This window comes from Olea europaea, chromosome 1 (genome assembly GCF_002742605.1).
Source record: "Olea europaea var. sylvestris chromosome 1, O_europaea_v1, whole genome shotgun sequence".
NCBI classification, from domain to species: domain Eukaryota; kingdom Viridiplantae; phylum Streptophyta; class Magnoliopsida; order Lamiales; family Oleaceae; genus Olea; species Olea europaea.
Genome location: NC_036237.1, coordinates 5166256 through 5189128, shown reverse-complemented (window position 1 = coordinate 5189128; position 22873 = coordinate 5166256). Strand labels below are relative to the sequence as shown.

General features: G+C 28.7%; 1 protein-coding gene across 2 annotated transcripts; it reads left to right on the top strand.

Annotated features, from left to right (window-relative positions):
• Positions 1–9318: 9318 nt before the first annotated feature.
• LOC111379719 (protein BTR1-like) lies at positions 9319–17253 on the top strand. Of its 2 annotated transcripts, none has more exons than XM_023003246.1 (8): positions 9319–9678; positions 10526–10761; positions 10843–10949; positions 14175–14368; positions 14939–15012; positions 15705–15800; positions 16724–16785; positions 16865–17253. In XM_023003246.1, exons 1-8 carry the CDS (start codon positions 9585–9587, stop codon positions 16950–16952), a joined length of 951 nt encoding a protein of 316 aa, XP_022859014.1. In that variant the 5' UTR covers positions 9319–9584; the 3' UTR covers positions 16953–17253. The 2 variants fall into 2 exon arrangements, with proteins under 2 accessions (XP_022859014.1, XP_022858959.1); XM_023003191.1 differs by having other exon boundaries at positions 9321–9678; positions 14936–15012.
• The last annotated feature ends 5620 nt before the right edge of the window (positions 17254–22873 follow it).

Genomic DNA, 22873 nt, shown 5'->3' with positions numbered 1-22873 from the left:
TTGAAAACTAATTATAGAACAATTTGCACCACGTGGCAGTATAATTGAGAAGTAGAAAAAAATATAGCTTTTAAGATTATATTTTTAGCTTATCCAATTTCTCATAATTAAAATACCAATTTTAACCCTTAGTAGTTTAAGGAATTTTTGCAACAAAGGTTTCAAACCTTTCAAAAATATGGAGAGCTGCACTTTTTTTCAAAAAAAATCAATTTAACAAAATATAGTGTCAAATTTTTTTATTGACTAATGATTCAACCCCTGTTTGATACCCATTTTCATTCAACTTTTATTAACTTTTTAATCACATAGTTGAACAACTTTTATCAAATTTTATTAACAATCTTTTTTTAACCATACCAAATGGGGGCTTAATTTAACCACTTTATACTTAACCTTTTATCTTTTATAGAATAATTTATTGACCAATTTTAAATATTAAAAAATATCAGTCTATCTTAGAGTATCTTCGTCATATTTTCTAAATAAAAATTAATCTTTATTTTAGAGAATCAATCTTAAAAATAAGCTCAAAGGACAAAGAGGATTTTACTCTTTAACTTTTTGAAATATAGACCCTGTTTGACTTTAAAATTTTGGAGAACCAAATGCACTTTCTATTTCAACTGTATAATAACTACATTTCACTAGTTATACATTTCATCAATGTTTCAAATTGTTCAAATTATAGCTAAATTAACTGGCCATTAACATGAAAAACATGTTAAATAAAAAATGAAAAAAATATATATATTTAAAAAAGAATGGAGTTTAGAACAAAATTCTCCCTCTATAGAAATTCTCAACATAAATAGAGAATTTTTTGGATATGTTCTCAACTATTAAAATAAGTTATTGTTTGAGTACCATTAGTTATAATTTTTATTTCTCCAAATTCATTTTTCAATAATGTATTTATTCAATAAAATAATTTTAAACATAAATTTAATTTTTTCCACTTTTTAGTCAAATACATTTTTCTTAAAAATAATTTTATGAAATATAGATTCTCAAAAAATTTGATGTTCATAAAATAATTTTACACGTAATTTTTTTTTTTTTCACTTTTCAGTCACACACACACACACAAATATATATTTAATGAAAGGATTGTACTGCACTACTGAGTGAGGGTTTACAGAACCCCCCACAAGCTACACACATACATAGGAGAATTATTCTTTTTGTACAATTTCGATTGACGAAGGGGTGGATGGATATTTGTGGGGTATTTTTTTAGTAAGGGGAATATTTTTCTATTTGGCCTATCACTATTCATTTTTATTGAAAGATCTACATTACTCTTAATAAAATAATTCTTTCTATATTGCAACATATATCATAATCTTTTAAATATTTCATCTTCTACTTTGAATATGAATCCATTCTATAATCTAATAAATAAGAATAATATGCAACATATATTTCATATTTTCTAATTAAAATGTTATATTCTTCAAATGGTAAATTTATATTTTCTAATTGAGAGATAATATTCTTTATTTTTTCTAATAGATTATTTAATCCTTCAATTGTATATCCTGACATTTATTCATAATCATTAATTAATCCTTATGATTCTTTAAGATCTTAAAAAGATTCATTCTAATTTTAGTAAAAGTTTAATAGTTTTACCTTAGGTTTGATCTGAATTTTTATTCTTAGAACCGAGTGACCTTCGAACTCTGAATCTGTAAACTGCTTCCTTCAACGGCCTCCTGCCTTCACGGAATTGTTACTATTTCAGCTACTTGCTCTCACTGTATCAACTTCTAAAGAATAAAATTTTAGACTTCTGTTAAAGAAAAACATTCTTTTTGCTAAAATAAGAAGGAAACTTTTTATCAGATATTTCAAGAATTTATGGGAATAAAGATTTAGAAGCTCATATTCATATCAAAATATTGTAGTTTTATTTCTATCAGAATTTATACAAGACTTCTATTTGGTACAAAGGGATTTTCAGAAAAAAATTGATTTTTCAATCTGGGAATGGTTTCTTGAGTAGCTATTGCTTACAACTCGAGATTTCAAGATAAGATGATCTTTCTCTATGGCAATGTCTCTATTTATACAAGTTTATAAGACTCTATTACATCATTGAGTACATCAGTAAAGGCACACTTGCCTCTCTATTATTTTCCTCATTGGGCCTACATCTTCACGTGCTGCTTTAACTTTTTATCTAAAGAGCATCTTTTTCTATTATTGCTCTCTTTTTTTTCAATGTCCTCACATGCAGCTGTATTGTTGTTTTCCATACATTTTTGTCAAAGGTGTTCTATTATTGTCCTCTTCCTTCATTTCTTCACGTGCAGTTAGGGTACTTCCTTAACTGGCAGGAATCTTTTATAGTGGTAGAACATCCTGAAAATTGATGTATATCGAATATTGTAATATAGTCTTTTAAAATTTATGATTTTCCATATCCTCCATTGGATATCAACATCCAATTTTCATATTGGCACAAGTATAAGAATTTTTTATTAAACAAATTTTTAGCAATATTGTAAATGGCTTTAATTCCAAGTGTTCTTCTATGTTTGATTCATGATTTTGTCACTATCGAAACTTTTCTATTATTTTCTGTAACATCAATTTGAAAATTGGCTGCAACATATCCAATTGAAATTATGTGTTTAAATGGATAATAAACAACTCCATCATATTCTGTACTTATTGAATAGAATTTCAAATATATTTTCCTTCCCTTGGCAAATATGAATACTTCTTTAATGAATATGTCATCGAATTTCGAAATTTCAATCAAATCTTTTCCTGGATATATCAAATCCATGAATCCATAGCCTGCCATAATTTTTATAAATGAAGGGTCTCCTCCTTCCATGGCTGTTATTTCGGGATAAACATTATTTTTTGGAGAAATGAAATATGAATCACTCATTTTTATTTCATAAGCAATTTTGACTATTTCGACATATTTTTCTTCTTTTGGATCTAAAAGGATTTTATCTTCTTGGTCTATGATGCTGATTGTTTTGGTATCTCTTTTATCTCCATCTATCATAACTTTTTTGGTTAAAATGGAATCTCCTTTGTTATTAGTTGGTATGTTGTCACGTTTGGGTCCACTGCTGCTTCCAGTTATCCCTGTTTGGTATTGATTTGAAAAATTCATTTATGAGCTCTTTGGTATATCTGTCTCAGACAGTATATCTTTTAGTTGTGCTGCAATAATATCAACTTGATTTTTGAGTTCTATGGCATATTTATGATGCTCAGTAGTGATATTCAATAATATTTTTATATTTGAATTGAACATCTCTGAGATATGGGTTGTTCCAGAGTTTATATCTTCGGATTCTTTTTTAAGAAAATCTGTCTTTTTTTGTAAATGTATGATAGATTGGTATAATTTCATGACATTGACTTTATTCATCAGCAAATTCTATGTTTCTACTGAGAAAATCTGCAAGAAAATTATTAATCCTTTAATATGGATTATATCAAAATTATAAAATGTTAAATAAGTTTGCCATCTATGGAGCCTTCTGTATTGAGATTCTGATGATAGTTTATTCTTGACTAATCCTGCAACTTGAAAATTGTCAGTTTCAACAATAAATTTCTTGGATAATAAAAATAATGAGAAATTTTTTATTATTCTAATAATTGCTAGTAATTCTTTTTGATGAGTAGTATAATTTATTTATGCTTGGTTAAAAGTTCCACTTGAATATCTACAAATTTCATTTTGATCTGTTTTTAATATTGATGCCCAATATTTATCTGAGGCATCAATATTAACTATCAAATTATCTTTTTTATCTGATAATCTTAATTTTGGTAAATTTTTGCATTTTTCTTTTAATGATTTAACTATTTCTGTTTGTTCTTTATTCCATCCTTTAGTATTTGTTTTTCTAAGTAAAACTTGAATTTTATGTCTTTTCTTAGAAAGATTTTCAATAAATCCTTCTGCGTAGTTTAAACATCCTAAATTTTTTTGTATTTGTTTTTTGGATTCTAATTTATCTGAAAAACTTTCTATTTTTTTGGATATATAAGTCTGTAATTTTATCCCTCTTTTATCTATTGATAATCTAAGAAAGTCTATCTCTTATTTTTCTATTATATATTTATTTCTAGATAGTACAATTCCTTCTTTTTTACATTCTCTAATAAATTGGATTAAATGATTTCTATGTTCTTCTTTATTATTAGAACATATTAATATATCATCTATATAAACAATTAGAAATTCATTAAACTTTTTAAATATATTATCCACTTTTCTTTGATATATTTGTGGTGCATTTTTTAGACCAAATAACATAACTAATCATTCATATTTTCCTCGAGATGTGCTAAATGTAGTGTATTGTATACTATCTTCTTCCATTTTTATTTGTTAAAATCCTGATTTACAATCTTAGAATAATATTGTTTTCCTCTTGCAAGATTTATTAACATTTCTTTATTTGATAGAAAGTAACCATCGAATTTAGTATATTTATTTAATTCTTTATAATTTATGACCATCCTAACATTTCCTCTAACTCGTTCAGAATGTTTCATAACCATAAAGGCTGGACTACTATGAGGTCTATTACTAGATCTGATAAGTTTTTGTTCTAACAATTCTTTTATTCGATTTTTAAATTCTCGTGTATCTTCTATAGTATACATCACTGGTCTAACTCTTATTATAACATTTTTTGTTAATTCTATTCTGGCTTTTGGGTGATGTGGTTTCCAAAATAATAATGGATTTTCTTCATAAACATTTTCTGTTCAATGATTTTTTCTATATTCATTTCCATTTTTATTTTTAGAACATTTTTATATAATATTCTTTTATTTTTTTATTTCATTATATATAATTGGTTTTTTCCTCATTTATCAGCACGTTGGGCTGGCCGAACTCTATAAAATTTAAATTCTCTAGGAATTTTTAATAAGTGTTCACAAGTTGTTTGTAACATTATCATATAATTATTTTGTTTATATTATTGAAATTGTTGTATGAAGTCATTTCCTAATAATATATCACATTCTAATTTATAATATTTATAAATTTTATTTATTGTTACTTATTTACTGCCAATAATTATATTAACTTTATCAGCACTATTAATTATTTGAGTACTTCCTGTAACTCCAGTTATTTTTATATTACTATTATTATTCCATGATTTTATTTAAAAACTTTTAAATATTGTTATATCACTTCCTGTATCTATTAAAACACAAGTTATTATATTTGTTTCTACAATAGTAATTTATATATACACAGCTAATGTAAAACTCATCTGATTATTCATCTAATTCTTTTTACATAATGTAGTGTCCACTATGAACAATATATAATCCTTCTCTTTTTATACTATAATATTCTAATCTATTTAGAAAACTCATTCCTAAAAGTATGTAGTGATTTATATTCATACTCTTATTTATGTAATATGGTACTAAAAGATCTAGTCCTCCTATTTTTATTGGTACCTTAACTTCTAAATCTGTAATATGTACTAGTCCATCAAAATTTACATACTTATATGACTCAATTTTATAAGTAATTAGACCTTTATTTCTAATTGAAACTACATAATATTGACTAGCTCCTGTATCTATTAATATATTTGGTTCATTTATATTTTTTCTTCCATTATAATATTCTCCTTCTATTTTCATATTTCCAGTATTCCTATATAGTTTTACTTCTTTTATTTTGTTGATTTCTTCTAACTGGATTTTATTAGGTATTTTAAAACTTCTTGATCTTTTAATTAATTTTTCATCCTTAAATATAATATTATTTGAACATTCTCCTTCATTCAATTCTTTTATTTCAGGTTTATTTTTTGTTATACTAAATTCATATTCTTCTGGAATTAAACTTATTTGTTTATTTAGTTATATTATTTTACTAATATCTTTACATTCTTTATGAAGTTCAATATATGGTTTATTGGAATAAATATTTTCATAATTAGAATTAGTAAATGTATATAGAGCTCTATATTCTATAGTTATAATTTGATCAACTGGTTGCATCATATCATCTCTATGAAGTTTAAAATGTAGTCCTAAAATTTTATTAAAATTTCTATCTTTTAATGATACACAATATTTTGGATAACATATAAACATAATTTTTTGACATGTTAAATTTCTTTCTATCGTTCCTAAATGACTATCTTTTAAATTTATTATTCTTTCATCATGTAAAGTTATAGTTAAGGGTGAATCTATCACTTTTCTAAATAGTGATTTAAACATTATTTGTATTCCTACTAAATAAACATATTGGATTTTTTCACTTTGTTTTTTACTAATCTTTGCTAATAATTTTTCAACTGTATTTTTTGTTAAAAGATTTAATTTATTTTGCCCATAAATTGTCCTTACATTTATGATTTTTTCTATTTTGTGATATTCATTTATTGCTATTCTTTTTTTTTTCAAATTTCATCAAAGACTTCCCATTTTTCTATTTTTAAGTCTAAAGATAATTTTTACAATTTTCTAAACTCATTATTATCAAAAGTGACTCTTAGTCCATATCATTCTATTTCTTCATATTCTTGTATATTTATGTTATTACTTTCTATTTCTTCAATTTCTCTATTCAGATGTTGATTCATCATCTGTTTCACTTATATACACTTCTTGATTATAGTATTCTTCAATATCTGATATTTCACTTAATTCATCTTTTATTTCTAGGTATTATTTTTGTAATATTCTAACTTTCTTTTTATCACAACTAAGGATTATATGCCCCATTTCTCCACAATCTCAACATTTACATTCGCTTTTATTTTTCTTTTTATACTTCTGTTGATTATATGAATTATTTTTTCTTTTTTAATATCTTCTTTTAGGTTTTATATATTTTTTATTAAAATTCCTAAACTCTTTAAACTTTTTATTTTTATATTTTATTTTATTAATTCTTCTTTCGGGATTACATCTCCATTGCACAAGGGTTTCCATATTTTCACAATATATTTTAGTTAATTTTCTTGATTTTTTCATTAATTGTCTTTGTTGACATATATATGCAAGTCTTTCAAATAAAAAATTTATTCTTGAACATAAGATTCTAGGTATTCCAATATTATCTTTAATATATTTTTCAAATTCTATTTTAAAATATATTTCCCATGAACCTGGTAACTTAGTATAGTACATGTCTTGGTATACTTTTTGATTTTCATTACTATAAAATTGAACATAATAGTAATTTTTAAATTCACAAGTATATTCTTTAATTTTACACATATCACATATTGTTAAATTTATTAATTTTATTCCAGCATTATTTTTTTCTCTTATTGATTTCCCTTCAACATTTCTTCTCTAATTTTCTCCTAAAAATTTATCTGAAATATATTCTACTAATTTTTTATACCTTGTCTATCTGACTTGATTATTTCTGTTTGTACATTTCTTTTTATTAATGTTTTTGTATCATTGCTTATTTCTTCTCATCAATTTCTACCATCTCCTTCAAATGATGTTATTAAGAAATCTATTTTTCTTTCAGTATCTTCCTATGTGTCATCTTTATTATATGAAAAGAATAATATTATTAAATCTGTCCAAGTTAATAAGGCTTTTTTAGTATCTATTTTACAATCTAAATCTAGTTTTGTTCCTCAATGATTAATTGGTTTATCATAATTATCATTTAATTCAAACATATCTTTATATTTATTTCCTTTAGGTGGGTTGTCTATCTCTTACTTTATCATAGAATTGTCTATATAGTTTATTATATATAGGTGCATAACTTTCATCTGTATCATGTAATTCCTGTTTAGAGGTTCCTGCTGAATTATGTCCTCCTCCAGTATTCATTAAAACTTGGTATTCACTTATATCAGTTAAATTTAATTGATCAAAATTTTCTATTAACAAATCTAATTCTTCATTCATTTTTATCTTATTTTTCTTCTACTTTTTATTTTCCTAATGATTTTTCTCTAGATTCTTTTTCCTCTTCTAATATTTTTGATAATATATTTTTTCTAAATTCATCATCTATACTTCCTGTTTCTATTACTATATTCTCTTTTTATATATGTTTCTTTCCTATTCGAGTCATTTCTTTTTCTATAAGTTTTTTTATCTTTTTTTTATCTTTATTTTTATTATTTTCTTTTAATTCTCTAATTTCAAATTTTAATATATCTATATCGTTTCTTGTTTCTTTTACTTCATTTCTTAAATATTGTACATTATTTATTAACATTTTTATTAATGACTTTAATTCATCCATATATTCACTTATTGACATCTTAATTTTTTTCTTATTTCTAACTCATAGATTAATTTACATCTTTTATCTATTATTTTTTAAAATCTTCTTTCAGCTGTATCTGGATCTACTAATTCTTCTTTTACTAAAATAAAATATCTGCTCTCAAGTCTTAATTTTTCACATCTTAATTTTATTAATTGTCTATTATTTGATATTCTCATTCCTTCTGGTATTATCATTATACTTCGTATTTCATCTTATATTTTTTCATTTTTATAAGTAATTTATTTAATTTTAAATGTGTATTATTATTTGTACTCATACTTTTCTTTATAATATAAATTATTTTCTTCATCTTCATATATATTAATAATTTTTTTCATATGTATATATATCTTTTATTTTTTCTATTATTAATTTTTCTAATATTTGTTCCTTTATTTCTTTATGCAGTTCTTTAGTTATTGTTAGTATCATTATTTTTAATTTATTATGAATATGTTTTAAAAATATATAACCACCTCTTTCTTCTTCTAAACGTCAATAATGATCTATTTTTCTTATTTTAATTTTCATGATCTCTATGACTCTGATACCAATAAAGGGGGTGCTACTTAGAGCGAATAAAAAATCAAATAAATCAAATTTAAAATATTAATCAAATAAATAAAATAAAAACTATCAAATTTCAGTCAATATTTAATTTTAAGGACTAAAATAGAGTATTTTTATATTAAAGTGTCTTATTATGTAATATTCAAATGGAGGATATTTTTGATATGTAAATTGACTAGAGGTTATTTTGAAAAAATGACCATTTTCTAAAGGTTATTTTTATGCCTGCCCCATGTGCGAGGCCATGCGAGTAGGGTAATTTTACAAAATATGTATTCTCAAAAAAATGATGGTTAGAGGGGGGCTAACTGATCTGCTAGAGTGATAGTGCCAGGGGCAAGATATATAAACAAGGGTTGAGGTGGACTAACCTCGTCTCTTGATCTGAATTGCAATCAATTCGAATTAAGGGCGCAATTCAAGTCAAGGCACCTCAGCCGCTATTTATATACCCTGTCCCCAACCTGTCACTCTCGCATTGGTCCCCAAACAGAGTAAGTACCATAACAGCAACCTGAGAGCCGATTTCTAACCCCTCGATCTATTCCCATTTTATGAGGCTCTTTCGACACCTAAATCTCACTTTCTTCACCGTTAATCTATAATACAGATAATATAAAATAATAAAATATACATAACATGGTAGCATTTTCAACTTTCAATTTCTCTCAAGATTTGTAATGCTCTGACTCTCCCAATATACATACATAGATATACACAATTATATACACACACAAGCATGGCAATGGAAGGGACCCAATCTCTACACAATGGGTCGTCGTCGGAGGTTCAGCACAACCAATCTTCGCCTCGCAAATCTACGCCTCCCCCAGGTCTCTCTTTTTATTTATATCTATATGTGCGCGTGTTTCCGTGTGCAAGGAGATCTGTGGTTTTAAATCCGTTTGGCTTGAAGAATTACGGTTTAATGTGAAAATTGCATTTACATTTACATTTGTTCCTTTACAGCTTAAAATAGTGTGGAAATTACAGTGTTAGTCAGGTTAAGGTTGCTCAATGATTTTTTTTTCCTCATAATTGTTTGTGATTAAAACCCTAGCAATTTAGCAATAGACATTGTTAAATTTTGTGGGAACTTTCTTTGATTTTGAGAAGTTAATTTTCGTGAAAACTTATATTAGCACTTGAGGTGGAAGTGCGTTTTTCTAAATTTGCGGATTAGAAAAGTAATATGTTAGCCCATTTATTGTCTAGAAGCTTAAATGAATGATAGAACGTTACTTTAGGAGAAGCCTATGGTTTCACCCACTGTTGGTTTTCTCCTGAAAACAGGACTAGAGTCACTAGACTCCGGGTTTTCTCATTTTGACAAAAATGTGAATGCTTCTATAATGGGTACTTGAAGATTTGTCACTCAGGTGTGACATAAGTGGATAGCATTATGTCTTGTGCAGATATATGATGTATAGTTGGACAAGTAGTGTGCCATCATTTCGCGCAACTCACAGGCTTAATTATGGTACTAGTGATCTCTCGTGAAGCATGTACGCAATAAATGCGTGCTCATGTTGCATATTGAGATCTAAGAATATATAATTCTCATTCAAGCTCCGTTCTTTTAATGCATGAGTCATTCTTGATTGTTATTCTGAATTTTTATTTTTTGTTTTGCAACATATTACATGTTGCTATATCTTTATTTTGTCATTTATTGCACAGGCAACGAGAGGACAACTCATATGAGGTTCCTTTTATCAAATGCTGAAGCTGGATCTGTTATTGGAAAAGGTGGCTCCACTATCAATGATCTCCAGTCACAATCTGGAGCACGAATTCAGTTGTCGCGCAATCTTGATTATTTTCCAGGAACAGCTGATAGGGTAGCCATGGTGTCCGGAACTATTGATGACACGCTGAAGGCAATTGATCTCATTCTTACTAAATTGCTTAATGAGGTAAGTTAAATGATTTGTACCATAAATCCTGATGCGGTTTTGAACACAACAGTTTAGAGATTTAATTTCATTTTTGGCTAGTCTTATGTGGAAGATGGCACTAAGGTTGACCCACAATCCAAAATTAGATTGATAGTGCCCAGCGGCTCTTGTGGTGGAATAATTGGGAAGGGTGGAGCCATCATAAAGTAAGAATCTTACTTATTGTATTTATTCTTAAATAATGTTATCAGAAAATCGTTACTTCATTTAAAAAGAAGCGAGGCAAGACGTTATTTTCATTGTTGCTAATAAAGAAGATTTTTATTAATGGATGTCAAGCCATGTAAACATTCATACGAAATTAAGCCCATGTTTGGTGGGATTAAAATCAGATTTTTAGCGAATTTTGATAAAAGTTGATGAAATGTGTAGTTAAAAAGTTGTTGATCTCATAAAATATTTGGTTAAAATTAATTGTTGACTTTGACTTAGATTAAGTGATATTAATGGAATTACTTGCATTAGCTATGTGCTTTTGAGTCTCAATTGAAGGTCGTTCTTGACTCCGGCTATGCTGACTTTGTCTTTCAAAAATGTTGAACTCTATAAGTAGCAATAGAGTACAAATATCATGACTTAATGCATTTATGTTTGTGATTGTACATAACGCGTGATGTGAGATTCTTATTGCACGTTTGACCAAGTTGAAATTGTAATCTAAGTTGGTGAAACACACTTTTTATCCACACATTCTAAGGGCTCACAACTTATTACCCACATTTTGTCCAAGCATATTTTGGGATCCGCTGCTTAGTTTATAATTTAAGCAGTTCCAAGCTACTACTTGGATTCATTGCTTAAGTTTTATAACCTGATATGAATTTTGTTTGGAAATTTGGATAACAAATAACCACATGCATTTTAAAACGTTGTATTTGCTTTTGTATGCTATAGTGAATAATTTAGATGATAGCTTAACTTTGCAGTTAATTATGGTGTTCTTAACTTCTTATTTTAAGGATTCTTAATTTAAGCTTGGCGAGGGATAACAAATTGTATCCTGTTTATCCTGCAAACTTACTAGCTATGTAACAATTTTCCCGTTAGAGAAACACCTGCTATCATCTCATTGTCTTTATTCTTCACATATTTTCTGAGTGTCATCTATATAAATGAACTAGCTGATATTTAATAAGTCTAAGGGGGCGTTTGTTTCCCATTTTTGTAAAAATGCGAATGAAAAATATAGCCGTTATGAACTTCATACAAAAAATAAAAATTCAAATTTGGTGGCTTGATGTGATGGATAATGGTCATATTTTTCATTTTAATGGGGAAAGAACGGGAAACAAACTGGGGCTAAATTTCATTGCTCTAATCAAAATTTTCTTTTTTCGTTTCAATGATTATTTTAGGTTCCTTTAAAGTTAATAGGAGGATATAGCATATAAGAAGATCAAACAAATGGCCTATAATGGTAGCAAGGAGTTATTTAAGTTCTGAAAGTTCAATTCTTAAGAGCGAAAAACAAATTCTATGATTCTATGATATTGACTTTCTTAACGATTCATGAATACACAAAATTAGACTATATAGGTTTTCACATCGCATGCTTTGTCACTGCTAGTTATTAAATGTCAAATTGACTATATCACTTTCTTCTGTTCCTTTTTTCTTATGAACTATTTGGAAATTAATTCTTGACCAAGTAACTTCTGAAAGTTTTAATTCGTTTAGTGTACTGTGTACCTTTGGATATCTTGTAAAAATATCCGTATTACCAAAAAAAGATTCTTTTTTTGGCCTGTTAAATGGATTAAAGCGTTTTCACCTTTTAATAGAAATGTCTATTTTTAAAGGTAAGTTCCTTCATATTATATATATTTTCAACAGGATTTTTGTTAAATCAGCTTAATTGGTGGTGTGCTTTTTACACACTTGAACACTGATTTTCACTTTGAAAAAGATTTCTGTAAATTGTTTCTTGCTATTGTCAGTAAGGGGCATTTTAGTTAAATAATATGGAGGCAAATTCGGGCAGTGACTTTCTAGGCTGTAGCCTTCATTATATGCATTAGAGGGCAACCTGCAGGCTCAGGTTGTCAGCTTGTCACAGAATTCTTGCATAACAGGCCTGTTTTTCTACTTCTGTGCATGTGCACAGCACGAATGTACATATCCTCTCTGCATGTCTATATGTGTGCGCTTTTGAAATACAGGCGCAAGTTGATGGATTCTGTAAAGTTGTAATCATGATATCGATCAATTTATTACCTTTCTTTTAATATTCCTTTTCCTTTTCCCGTCTTGGTTTTAACGTGTTTAGTAGAAAATTATTGTTGTTTCAAGGTGAAATTTGCTACCACTTCTTCAGGAAGCATCTTGTACTTCTATTTTGTCTATTTAGAAGTGCTGCCTTGGCTTCCAACAGTTGGTGGCTATAAGCTTTTCACAAAGGCCATGCTGGAGCTTTCATCAAGTAATTTAGTCTCTTGAGCTTTTAACACAGAAGATGAGGCTGCCTCTTGTTAGCACATCCTGAAGAAAGTTTTTCCATAAAAAATCTATGTCACTTGTTGCTTGTGTGATTATCAATGCATGTATATATTCCTCTCTCTCAGTCTTTGTGACCCAGGCACACTTAATGCCTGTTACCCCCAAAATGTAATATTGGAAACAAATGGATACTTGTCCCTTACTCTGTTATCAGTTTATTGATGTTATAGGACATTCAAATTAGTATTCATTCATACACTGAATAAGCTTCATTAGTAATGTTCCCTGTCAACCTCTTTCTTGAGTCTTTAGGGTTAGGGTTTAGAGGAGAGGGCGCTGGAAATTCGTCCTTCCTTAAGTTTGACATGTCTACTGGTGTGGTATTTAAGCTTTATGTTTTCATGTTGAAATGCATATGGTTCTTATGTTGAATGGTTGGCAAAATTGGCGTCTCTTTTGAGTAGTGTTGCTTCAACTTTCTTTGGTTTCTTTCAATTTTATTATAATTTTCTCTCTCCCTTCCTTTATTATTATTATTATTATTATTTTGTTTGGAGGTGAAATAATATTTTTTGGCTTCATTTTATTTTCAATATTTGACTTCTACTGAGCTTGTACAAATGTTACTGCTCCTCTTTTTTTCGTATAATAGCAAACCCAATGCATAATTTGATTTTCAGATAATAAAGGGTGTATCTCACAGGCTTATTCTAAACACAACTAGTGCATAACAAAATTTGCTTCTGCTATTAATTTTTTTTTTTTCATTGATAAGAAAGAAAAGATGGATGGTCAGGTTGTTTCCTGCCCTATATTCTATTAAGTCCAGATTCTGAAATAAACTGGATTATGGTTCTCTTAATGAGACTAACACAGTGTGATAGTTTTTTCTCCTCATGATTATTGTTCTAACTTGCATTTAATTGTTGGAACAGGTCATTGATTGAGGACTCTCAAGCTGGCTTAAAGATATCTCCGCTCGCTGATATTCACTTTGGGTTGCATGACAGAATAGTAACAGTGACTGGTACTTTAGGAGGTCAAATCCGTGCCATCGAGCTGATCCTACTGAAATTGGTAGAAGACCCACATTATCAACAGTCTGCAAGTGCTCCATTCCCGTACGCAGGTATTAATTTCTTGTTGATAATCAATCCTATCAGCTGTCATGCGCTATTGTTGGAGCAATGGCATGTTCTTCTTATGCACGCTATACTTACATGCTTCTGCTTTGTCAATAAATAATTGCTAATTATGCATTCTGTTAGAGTCACGCATAGTTGTAGCTCTCAATAAAGTTGATGAAAATGGAGCACTGCAATAAGAAAAATCCTTCTCATATATTTTCTGATTCCAAATGCTTGATGATAAAATGCCTTTTACTGTTGAAGAAGCGATTATTCTCATTCATAAAATGGGAAAATGAGATGATCTTAAATTTTAGATCATTGCAGAGATTGGTGAATTCATTAATTTACGCGCACATCAGAATTTTTTATTATTTTATATTTTATTAGTTCCAGATATTTTGCATGTTATGTTATATTGTGTTGGAGTTATTTTATTGATGTTTATGCTTCATAGTTTTTGCAAATTCAAAGATGTTTATAGAAAAAGTTAGGGAAAGTTTTTGTTACATTTTCAGTTTAAGTTGCTTCTATATGGTTAAGAAAGTGATTCACTGACCATTTTGCAGCAGTGGCATATAACGGGATGAGCTATAAACCAAATGGAGTTGGAGGGAAGTATCAAGACAACAGAGTTGAGAACAAGGTCTATTATGATCTCCATATATTTTGACTAAGCTATTTTCTGGTTGTGTTGCTGTCTTCTAACTTTTTGAACAAAAGCTATCTTGTTTGTGCATTTAGTTGTATTTTCATCATTTGTCTAAAAAAACAGTTAACATATCTGGTATCTGAAATTTATTCAAAAGTTTCTAGTTGTGTTGCCGTCAAATGTTAATAGGGAATTTTAACTTTTTGAACAAAAGCTATTTATTCATGTATTTAGTTGTATTTTCATCATTTGTCTAAAAAAACCGTTAATTTATCTGGTGTCTGAAATTAATTAAAAAGGTTCTAGTTGTGTTGCCGTCAAATGTTGGTTTGGAATTTTAACTTTTTGACCAAAAGCTATCTTAGTCATGCATTTAGTTGTTTTTTTATAGTTTGTTTACAAAAACCGTTAATGTATCTAGTGTCTGAAATTAATTAAAAAGTATCTTTGTCATTCACTAAGATCCGTCTTCCTACCAATGCTCCAATTTTTACTGTAACAAGGTCTTGCGACTAGCCTCTTAGTTCTCATTCCATCTTATATTGTTTATCTAATTTTTCTTTTAGAGGGCAATAATATTGCATAGGAAAAAGTGCCCTAGGATTTCTATATAAAAATGTAATAATAATTTACTGATGTTATATATTTATATGTGTTTGTTTAACTGAATTTACATGGTATTGTAGGAAGATAGAAATAGTTCCGTGACTATTGGTGTTGCGGATGAGCATATAGGACTAGTTGTTGGCCGCGGTGGAAGGAGTCTCATGGAGATCAGCCAGGTACTGTGCAGCTTTTAATTTCTTGTTGAAGAGTAAATTTAACTAAAAAAATGTGTCCTTCTCCAACCACTTAAGATTTTAGATAGGGTGCTTCAACACGATATATTTAAGTCATGCTACTGTTGGAAATATTACTTACACGCAGGAAAATAGAGAATAAACAAATGATAAATGTAGAAACAAATGGAACTACGAACAAAGATTGAATGAAGGCTCAAATACGTGATCCTTGTCCTCAAATGATATTTGTCCCCTCTCGGATTGAATTTTGGTGCTTAAAGGGATTATTGGCAAATGTTTTGTTGGATTTATCATGCGTTGTAAAGGATTTAACACTTAAACACTAGCGAAATCCACCAAAACTTAAGAACACAAAGAAGATGAATATTATATAAAGAAAGGAGCTTTTATTTTTGTGGAATGAAATTATGATCACAATTGAATTTTTTCGAGTGTATTGTATTGATCATCAATCATCTATTTATAGGTCTTAACAATACTCCACGAATTGGTGCCAAAGAACACTCAAAAAGTTGTAGGACAATCTCTAAGAGCCACAAAAAATTTAAACAAAACGGCCCTTAATGGCTAATGCAGGTCATAAATACTCTATAAATGGCCATGCGACCAACACCAATATGGCCTATGTGGTTGTGTAGGCCAAGTTTTGCCCTTCAATGTCCACTTTTAAGTTCCACACGCTTTTATGGATATTTGAACAACATTTCAACAGCTACCGCTACCACCCTTTCATGTAAATTGTGCACATGTCAAACCTTTAACGAAAAATGAATCTTGGCTGCATGTGAGAAGGGATGTGCTAAAATCTAAATTTAAATAAATAAATGTGTAAGTTTTACATGAGGTATTTCAGAAATTTCTCTATTGGCTTGGTCGCCATCTTTGTGCTTCTTTACTTGCAGCTTAGTGGAGCTAGGATAAAGATATCTGATAGGGGTGATTTCATGGTCGGGACATCTGATAGGTATGAGAAAATCAATGATTTTCATTTTTTTAGCAACACCTAGCTATTCTTGTCTTGAGAACTTTTTGTCCTCTTGCAGAAAAGTTACAATCACAGGGCCCCAAAGAGCAATCCATATAGCTGAGTCCATGATATCTAGAAAAGTTGCTTCAGTTTCTGAGAGGTGATGGAATAATTCTCTATTTTGGCAAATGGAGGGTTGGAATTTGGTTGACCAAAGAGAGGCATTGCATCAAGATGACATGAAATCTTATGAAGATAGATTGAGGATAGACCAAATATAAGAAATCATACCAATTGTTAGAATCTGGTGTGCTAAGCTTATTTGTTAAATCCTAGGATTATACTGAAATTTTCAGAGCACTTTGAACATTGCAATTCTTTCAATTATGCTATGATGGATAAAATTGTAGTTTTCCTTTTTACAATTATATTTGTTATATGCCTGTATTTCACTTGGCTTGTTAATAGCTTTGCACTAGTTAACTGTCATGAAAACCTTTAGAAAATGAGTCGGTGTCACTTTACATGTATAGAAGTCATTACTCCTTGTTTATGGTAATTGATCCTAATTTTTGCTTAGGAAGTTGTGTTTATTCGATTAGTTTTTTGAACTATTTAATGTTGACAGGTAGTCTTGTATCTTTCCATGGCAAATAAGGGCACATTTGTTGTACACTCACCCTCGTCTATCCCTCTACTAGAACCATATCCAGAACTGTATTCAGATTTAGATTCTCTATCGCCACTTCCCGCTCCACCTCCACTCCCATAGCCATTCCCCTCCACTCCCATAGCCATTCCTGGAGCTGGATCCCAAGCCATAACCTGAACCCAAATCGATGCTCAATCCGTCTCCTCCTACTTTACGTTGAGCTATGAACAATATAACCAAGAATGCAACGCCCATGACCTTGGATTGAACCATTTACAAAATTTTTAGGCATGTATATAGTCGTTGTTTGAGCCTCATTCTTTTGATAAAAATGAATTTTGAATAGTGTATTGATGGAAAATGTGTAGTTAAAAAATAAGGAAATGTTTTAGATTTACGTGTAATATTATTTTATTGAAGAATGTGTGGTTGAAATGATGTTAAAATAGTGTTTAAGAATGTATTTTTTCAAAAAATGAGAATCAAACAAGGGGATAATAAGATATTTCCTATGCATGAATAGAGATATAGCCCTTGTTTGATTCCCATTTTGGAGAAAAAAAATGTATTTTTGAATTGTGTATTGATAGAAACTGTGTGATAAAAAATAAGAAAAAATTTTGAATTTGCATGTAATATTATTTTATTGAAAAATGTGTTATTGAAATGATGTTAAAATACCATTTAAAAATGCATTTTTTTCCGAAAGAATGAGATTCGAACAAAGGCATGGAATGCTTATGACTTGTACTTAAAAACCTGGAGGGATGTTTCTATATATAGGCTTAGCAAAGCTTTTTAAAAAATTCTCAATTTTACTAATATAATAATATAGACGGAAATATCAACGTATATATATCAAGATAGCGATGTTGGTGGTATTGAGTTAGACTTGATGCAAATTATCTATTAGACCATAATTTTGTGACCAACTTTTTAATTCATGGGTAGAGCTCTAAATGGATTGGATATGAATTAGATCTGTCCAAATCCAATTCGATCTATTAAGAATAATTATTTGATTGATTCGATAATTCAATAGATATTTGATTATTAAATGGATATCCGATTTGTTTTATTATTGGATATCCGATCTAATAATTCAATCCAAAATTGAAAAAATTAGCAAGATAAAAAATTTATATTAGTCAACTTCTAAACCCTAGAATTAAAAGGCCCATATAAATTTTTACCCAATTTCTTGGCCCATCTATTTATAGATTATAAATTTTATAATATTGTAGTGAGTACCTGATGTGGGAAGTGAGAAAAGTTTGAAATAATGAAAGCAATTTCAATTGTTGGCTCATTTGGTTGTTTAATTTATAAAATAAATTAATTATTATTTTTATCTTATTTTAATTAATAAAAAACATTAAGGGTGTGTTTGTTTACATTTATTTTCCATGAAAAATATCAGTTTTTCATCCAAATTTTTACTTGGAGTGTTTGATTGCTATTTTTTTCCATGGAAAACATTTTCCAACTTTTAAAAATATGCCTAATTTTCCTTGTTTTTAAGGAAAATATTTTTCTTGGGTAGAGGTGGTTTTTATTTTCCACAAAAGATGGAAAATATTTTCTTTTCTAGGTAATATTTTCCATGTCAATCAAACACACTCTAAATCTCTTCAAATATTTTCAATTAACAATATTTTACTATTGTATAATATTATTTGAAAATTATGTGTAAAGTATAATACAATTTCCAAAATGAAAAAAAAATGTGTCATAAATTATGCTATAATATATAAAATATATTATATTGTTATAATAAATCGGATCAGATTGACCTATATCCATATTTGCTTTATTTGGTTAACAAATTATTGAATACAGATCTTAATCGGATTATCGGATTGAGATCTTAAATCCATCTCCCATTAATGTCATCGAATTTTGATTAAAATCTAATCAATTGACAGCCCTACTTGTGGCCTAAAAAATTTTACTATATAATTTTGCACATAATGGACTGATTGGATCCGAAATTTTTCTCGAATCGCTCTCCTTTTCATGTTCGGTCAGTTGCAAGTTCAAATTGTTATAACAGATGTGCCAAGATCTCGTGTTTGAAGAGATTTATTAAAATGCATTTTATTAATTGGTAGGGTAAGACTTTTTCCACATATATTTTTTAAAATTTTATTACCTAGCACGCTTCATCATCGAATATCAAGAATAAGAAATTTTGGTCCCCCTATTTTTTTGTGTTACAATCACATTTCATTTATCTATATATTATATATAATCTACTAAACTAAAAGTGATCAATAGAGAAGGATTTTATCACAAGGGTTAACTCCCCGATATATATTTATATCGATCAAATACAAATCTATCAGTTTTTTTTGGACAAATCATTTTCTAATAGATTTGTTGATAATTGTATCAATACGATATTAATTATAGAATCTATCTGATTTTTTGGACAATTCTATTATTTTCTAATGGATTTGTTGACAATTGTATCAATATAATATTAATTACCTATTATTTGAACATTTTATTAGGGCAAGTGGGGTGAATATTTATTTCCTCCAAGTTATCAATTTTACCCTCCACTATCAACATGTTTCACCTTCCACACCAAAAGTGGAAGGACGAATTGGACATTTCAAGCTATTGAATTAAAATCTGATTTTAGTTTAAGTCAAAGTCAAACAATCAATATTAATCACATCTTTTATGGGTTCCACAACTTTTCAACCACATATTTCAAAAATTTCTATCACAATTTACTAAAAAATATAATTTTAATCCCCACCAAACACTCTCTAAGACGTTCTTCTCGATTTTTTCTTGCATAACCTGAGCTTATAGCTCTTTATTCCTATTTTTCTCATAACTTTCAAAACAACAAAAATCTTTAGTTAGATCACTAGCGTGTGACACGGACAATAACATTTACGTTGTGAACGTGTCCACACATTTCTTGTCCAAATCTATGTTATGTTAGTGGAGTGGTTTTGCTTTTCTTGATTGATACTCAAAAAGGAAATATTTTCTTATTTTTTAGATGGTCACATGCATGCATAGCAAAAAAATGTCACACCTTTTTCTAATCCCATCACTAATTTGGATTAGACTTAGGTTGACCCCATCGAGCCCATATATGCATCTTTAGTGTTAGTCACTTTTATTACTATTATTAGTTATTGTTGGAGATATGCATGATTAATATAGTCACGTCGATTAAATAACGATTTTGAGTTTACAAAGAGAGTGATACTTCACTTGACATTTTAATTTTATTTATTTATTTATTTATATTGGAATTGATCTTTATGTCTCATAGGCATATGCTCAAACTTAGTCACGTGAATGTGCCGTATACATTTTGGGAAGTATGTAAAAATTTGAACGAATTTGTGAAATCTATAGCAGCGATGACGAGAAATTCTATGCCATGGGAGATCATAAAGCCTCTGTAGTGTAGTGAAGAAGGTGTGGATCTTAACAGAGTGGTTTATTTTTCAGAATTTTTGTTTTTATGAAAAAGATAAAAAAAATAGACAGAAGATGTTATTTTTGGTCCTATTTTCAATTTAGGGATAGCACTAAAAAAAATTCAATATTATTAATGAGCATGAAAAAAAAAAAACATGTTTTGGATTACTTAAACATGTTACTCGTCTCAATTAGATTTGACTTTCTTGATTTAGCGATGATGAGATACATATAGGTCTATATTGATCCACCATATAACTCAAAATAAGTCGAACATTTGTAAAATAAAAGAACATAGTATTTTAGAATAGATTTTATGAAATTTGATTATTTTTTGTTGAAGAAAATATGGTTAACAAATAGGAAATAATTATGAAATCACGTGCAAAATTATTTTATTACAAGAAGTTTTAATTGAAAACGAATTCGAAGAAAAGTGAACTTTAAAGAATTTGTATCAAAAGTGGACTTTATAAATTTCAGATTTTCAAAAAAATGAATTTTAAAGAATTTGTATCAAAAATATATTTTATAAAATTTCAGATTTCCTTTAGGTGAGTGATTAGATATTGTTGGAGGGTTTTGTAGGTTACGTACGGGGATTACAAGATCTGACCTGGGCTGGTAGCTTGCACATAAATGTTCTTTGGAGGAGAAAGAACGGTCAACTCTAAAGCCATGACTATTTCTCCAAAGCGGGGCAATTCTGCATATGAGCATGCGTAAAATGTTTTTATTTTATTTTTATTTTAAATTTGAAAAAAATCGACCTCGACCGCACTCTATTTATTGTCACAGAGATAACAATCCATAGAACCTATTGGAGATGTTGTATGTCCACCCCTGTATTGAAGCATGTAAGTTACGTCGTCCATGTTGAATAAAGTGAATCACATTACTTGTGTGAAATACATCTTGATAAAGGATTTATAGATTAGTATGAAAAAATTTCATTGTCGATCCATCCCAAATTTACACGTCATTGTTAAAAATACATAAGATTTTTCATATCTCTTAACTAAATACATGCCATCCATATATCTTGTAGTTAAATTTCTAGGACCCCAATAAATCTTGCAGGTAACACAAATGACTTACCAATTTTATAGCTTATATTCTCACCATTTTTTTATACTATCTATAATTCTTTGATAAAGTCCAACTCTTATAGCCCTTTGATTATTACGAAAATAATCCAATCTTACCATTTCAATTTTAACATACATATCTATTATATATTATTGTAAAAGTATGCCTGTATTAGGAGTTGGCACTTTTTCCCAAAATCGGTGAAATCGGACCAGAACCGTTTAGAACCAGTCAGTTCGATTCTGGATCTTCTAAAAAACAATTTGATTTCGGGACAAATTTTTAAGAACCGAACAGTTCCAGTCTGGTTCCCGGTTCTAATATGAGAACCGCGGGAACCAGACGGTTCTCATTGGATTTTTTTTCTTTTTTTTTTTTGATAAAATATATGACTCAATCTCCAACACTTTTATAAAAAATAATCGGGGTTCCTTCTTAATTTTAGAGTCCAGCACTTTCCTTCTTCTCTTTGATTATTTCCTTGTCTCTTCTTATAATTCTTTGATTAATTGATTTTCAAGTCAATTTAGAATATTGGGCAAATCTATACCTAAATGAATTTATTTACAATATATAATTTCATTTATAAGATGTGATTTTTTTTCACTTTGATTACATTATTTTTATTTTGTTTTCACTTTGTAAATCTATACCTAAATAAATCTTTGAATAATATGTTTGGTTCTTCTATATTTTGTTAAAAGTGTCATGTTGGTAGCATTTTTAGAGTTTTTATTAGTGAACATTTTATTTTGACATTTTCAATATAAAGAATCGGACCGAATCGGAACTGATTGGTTCGGTTCCACAGTTAGCTATGGAACCAATGATTTCGTTTCTAAAATTTTCATTGGTATTCAGTTTAGTTTTCTTTGGAATCAGACCAAACCAGAC

Excerpts from the sequence above, each read along its gene's own strand:
- LOC111379719 (XM_023003191.1), top strand. The coding sequence starts at position 9,585 with ATGGCAATGGAAGGGACCCAATCTCTACACAATGGGTCGTCGTCGGAG. Across the intron at positions 10,950-14,174 it reads AAGGGTGGAGCCATCATAAA|GTCATTGATTGAGGACTCTC; the intron begins GTAAGAATCTTA and ends TTGTTGGAACAG. Across the intron at positions 16,786-16,864 it reads ATGGTCGGGACATCTGATAG|AAAAGTTACAATCACAGGGC; the intron begins GTATGAGAAAAT and ends GTCCTCTTGCAG.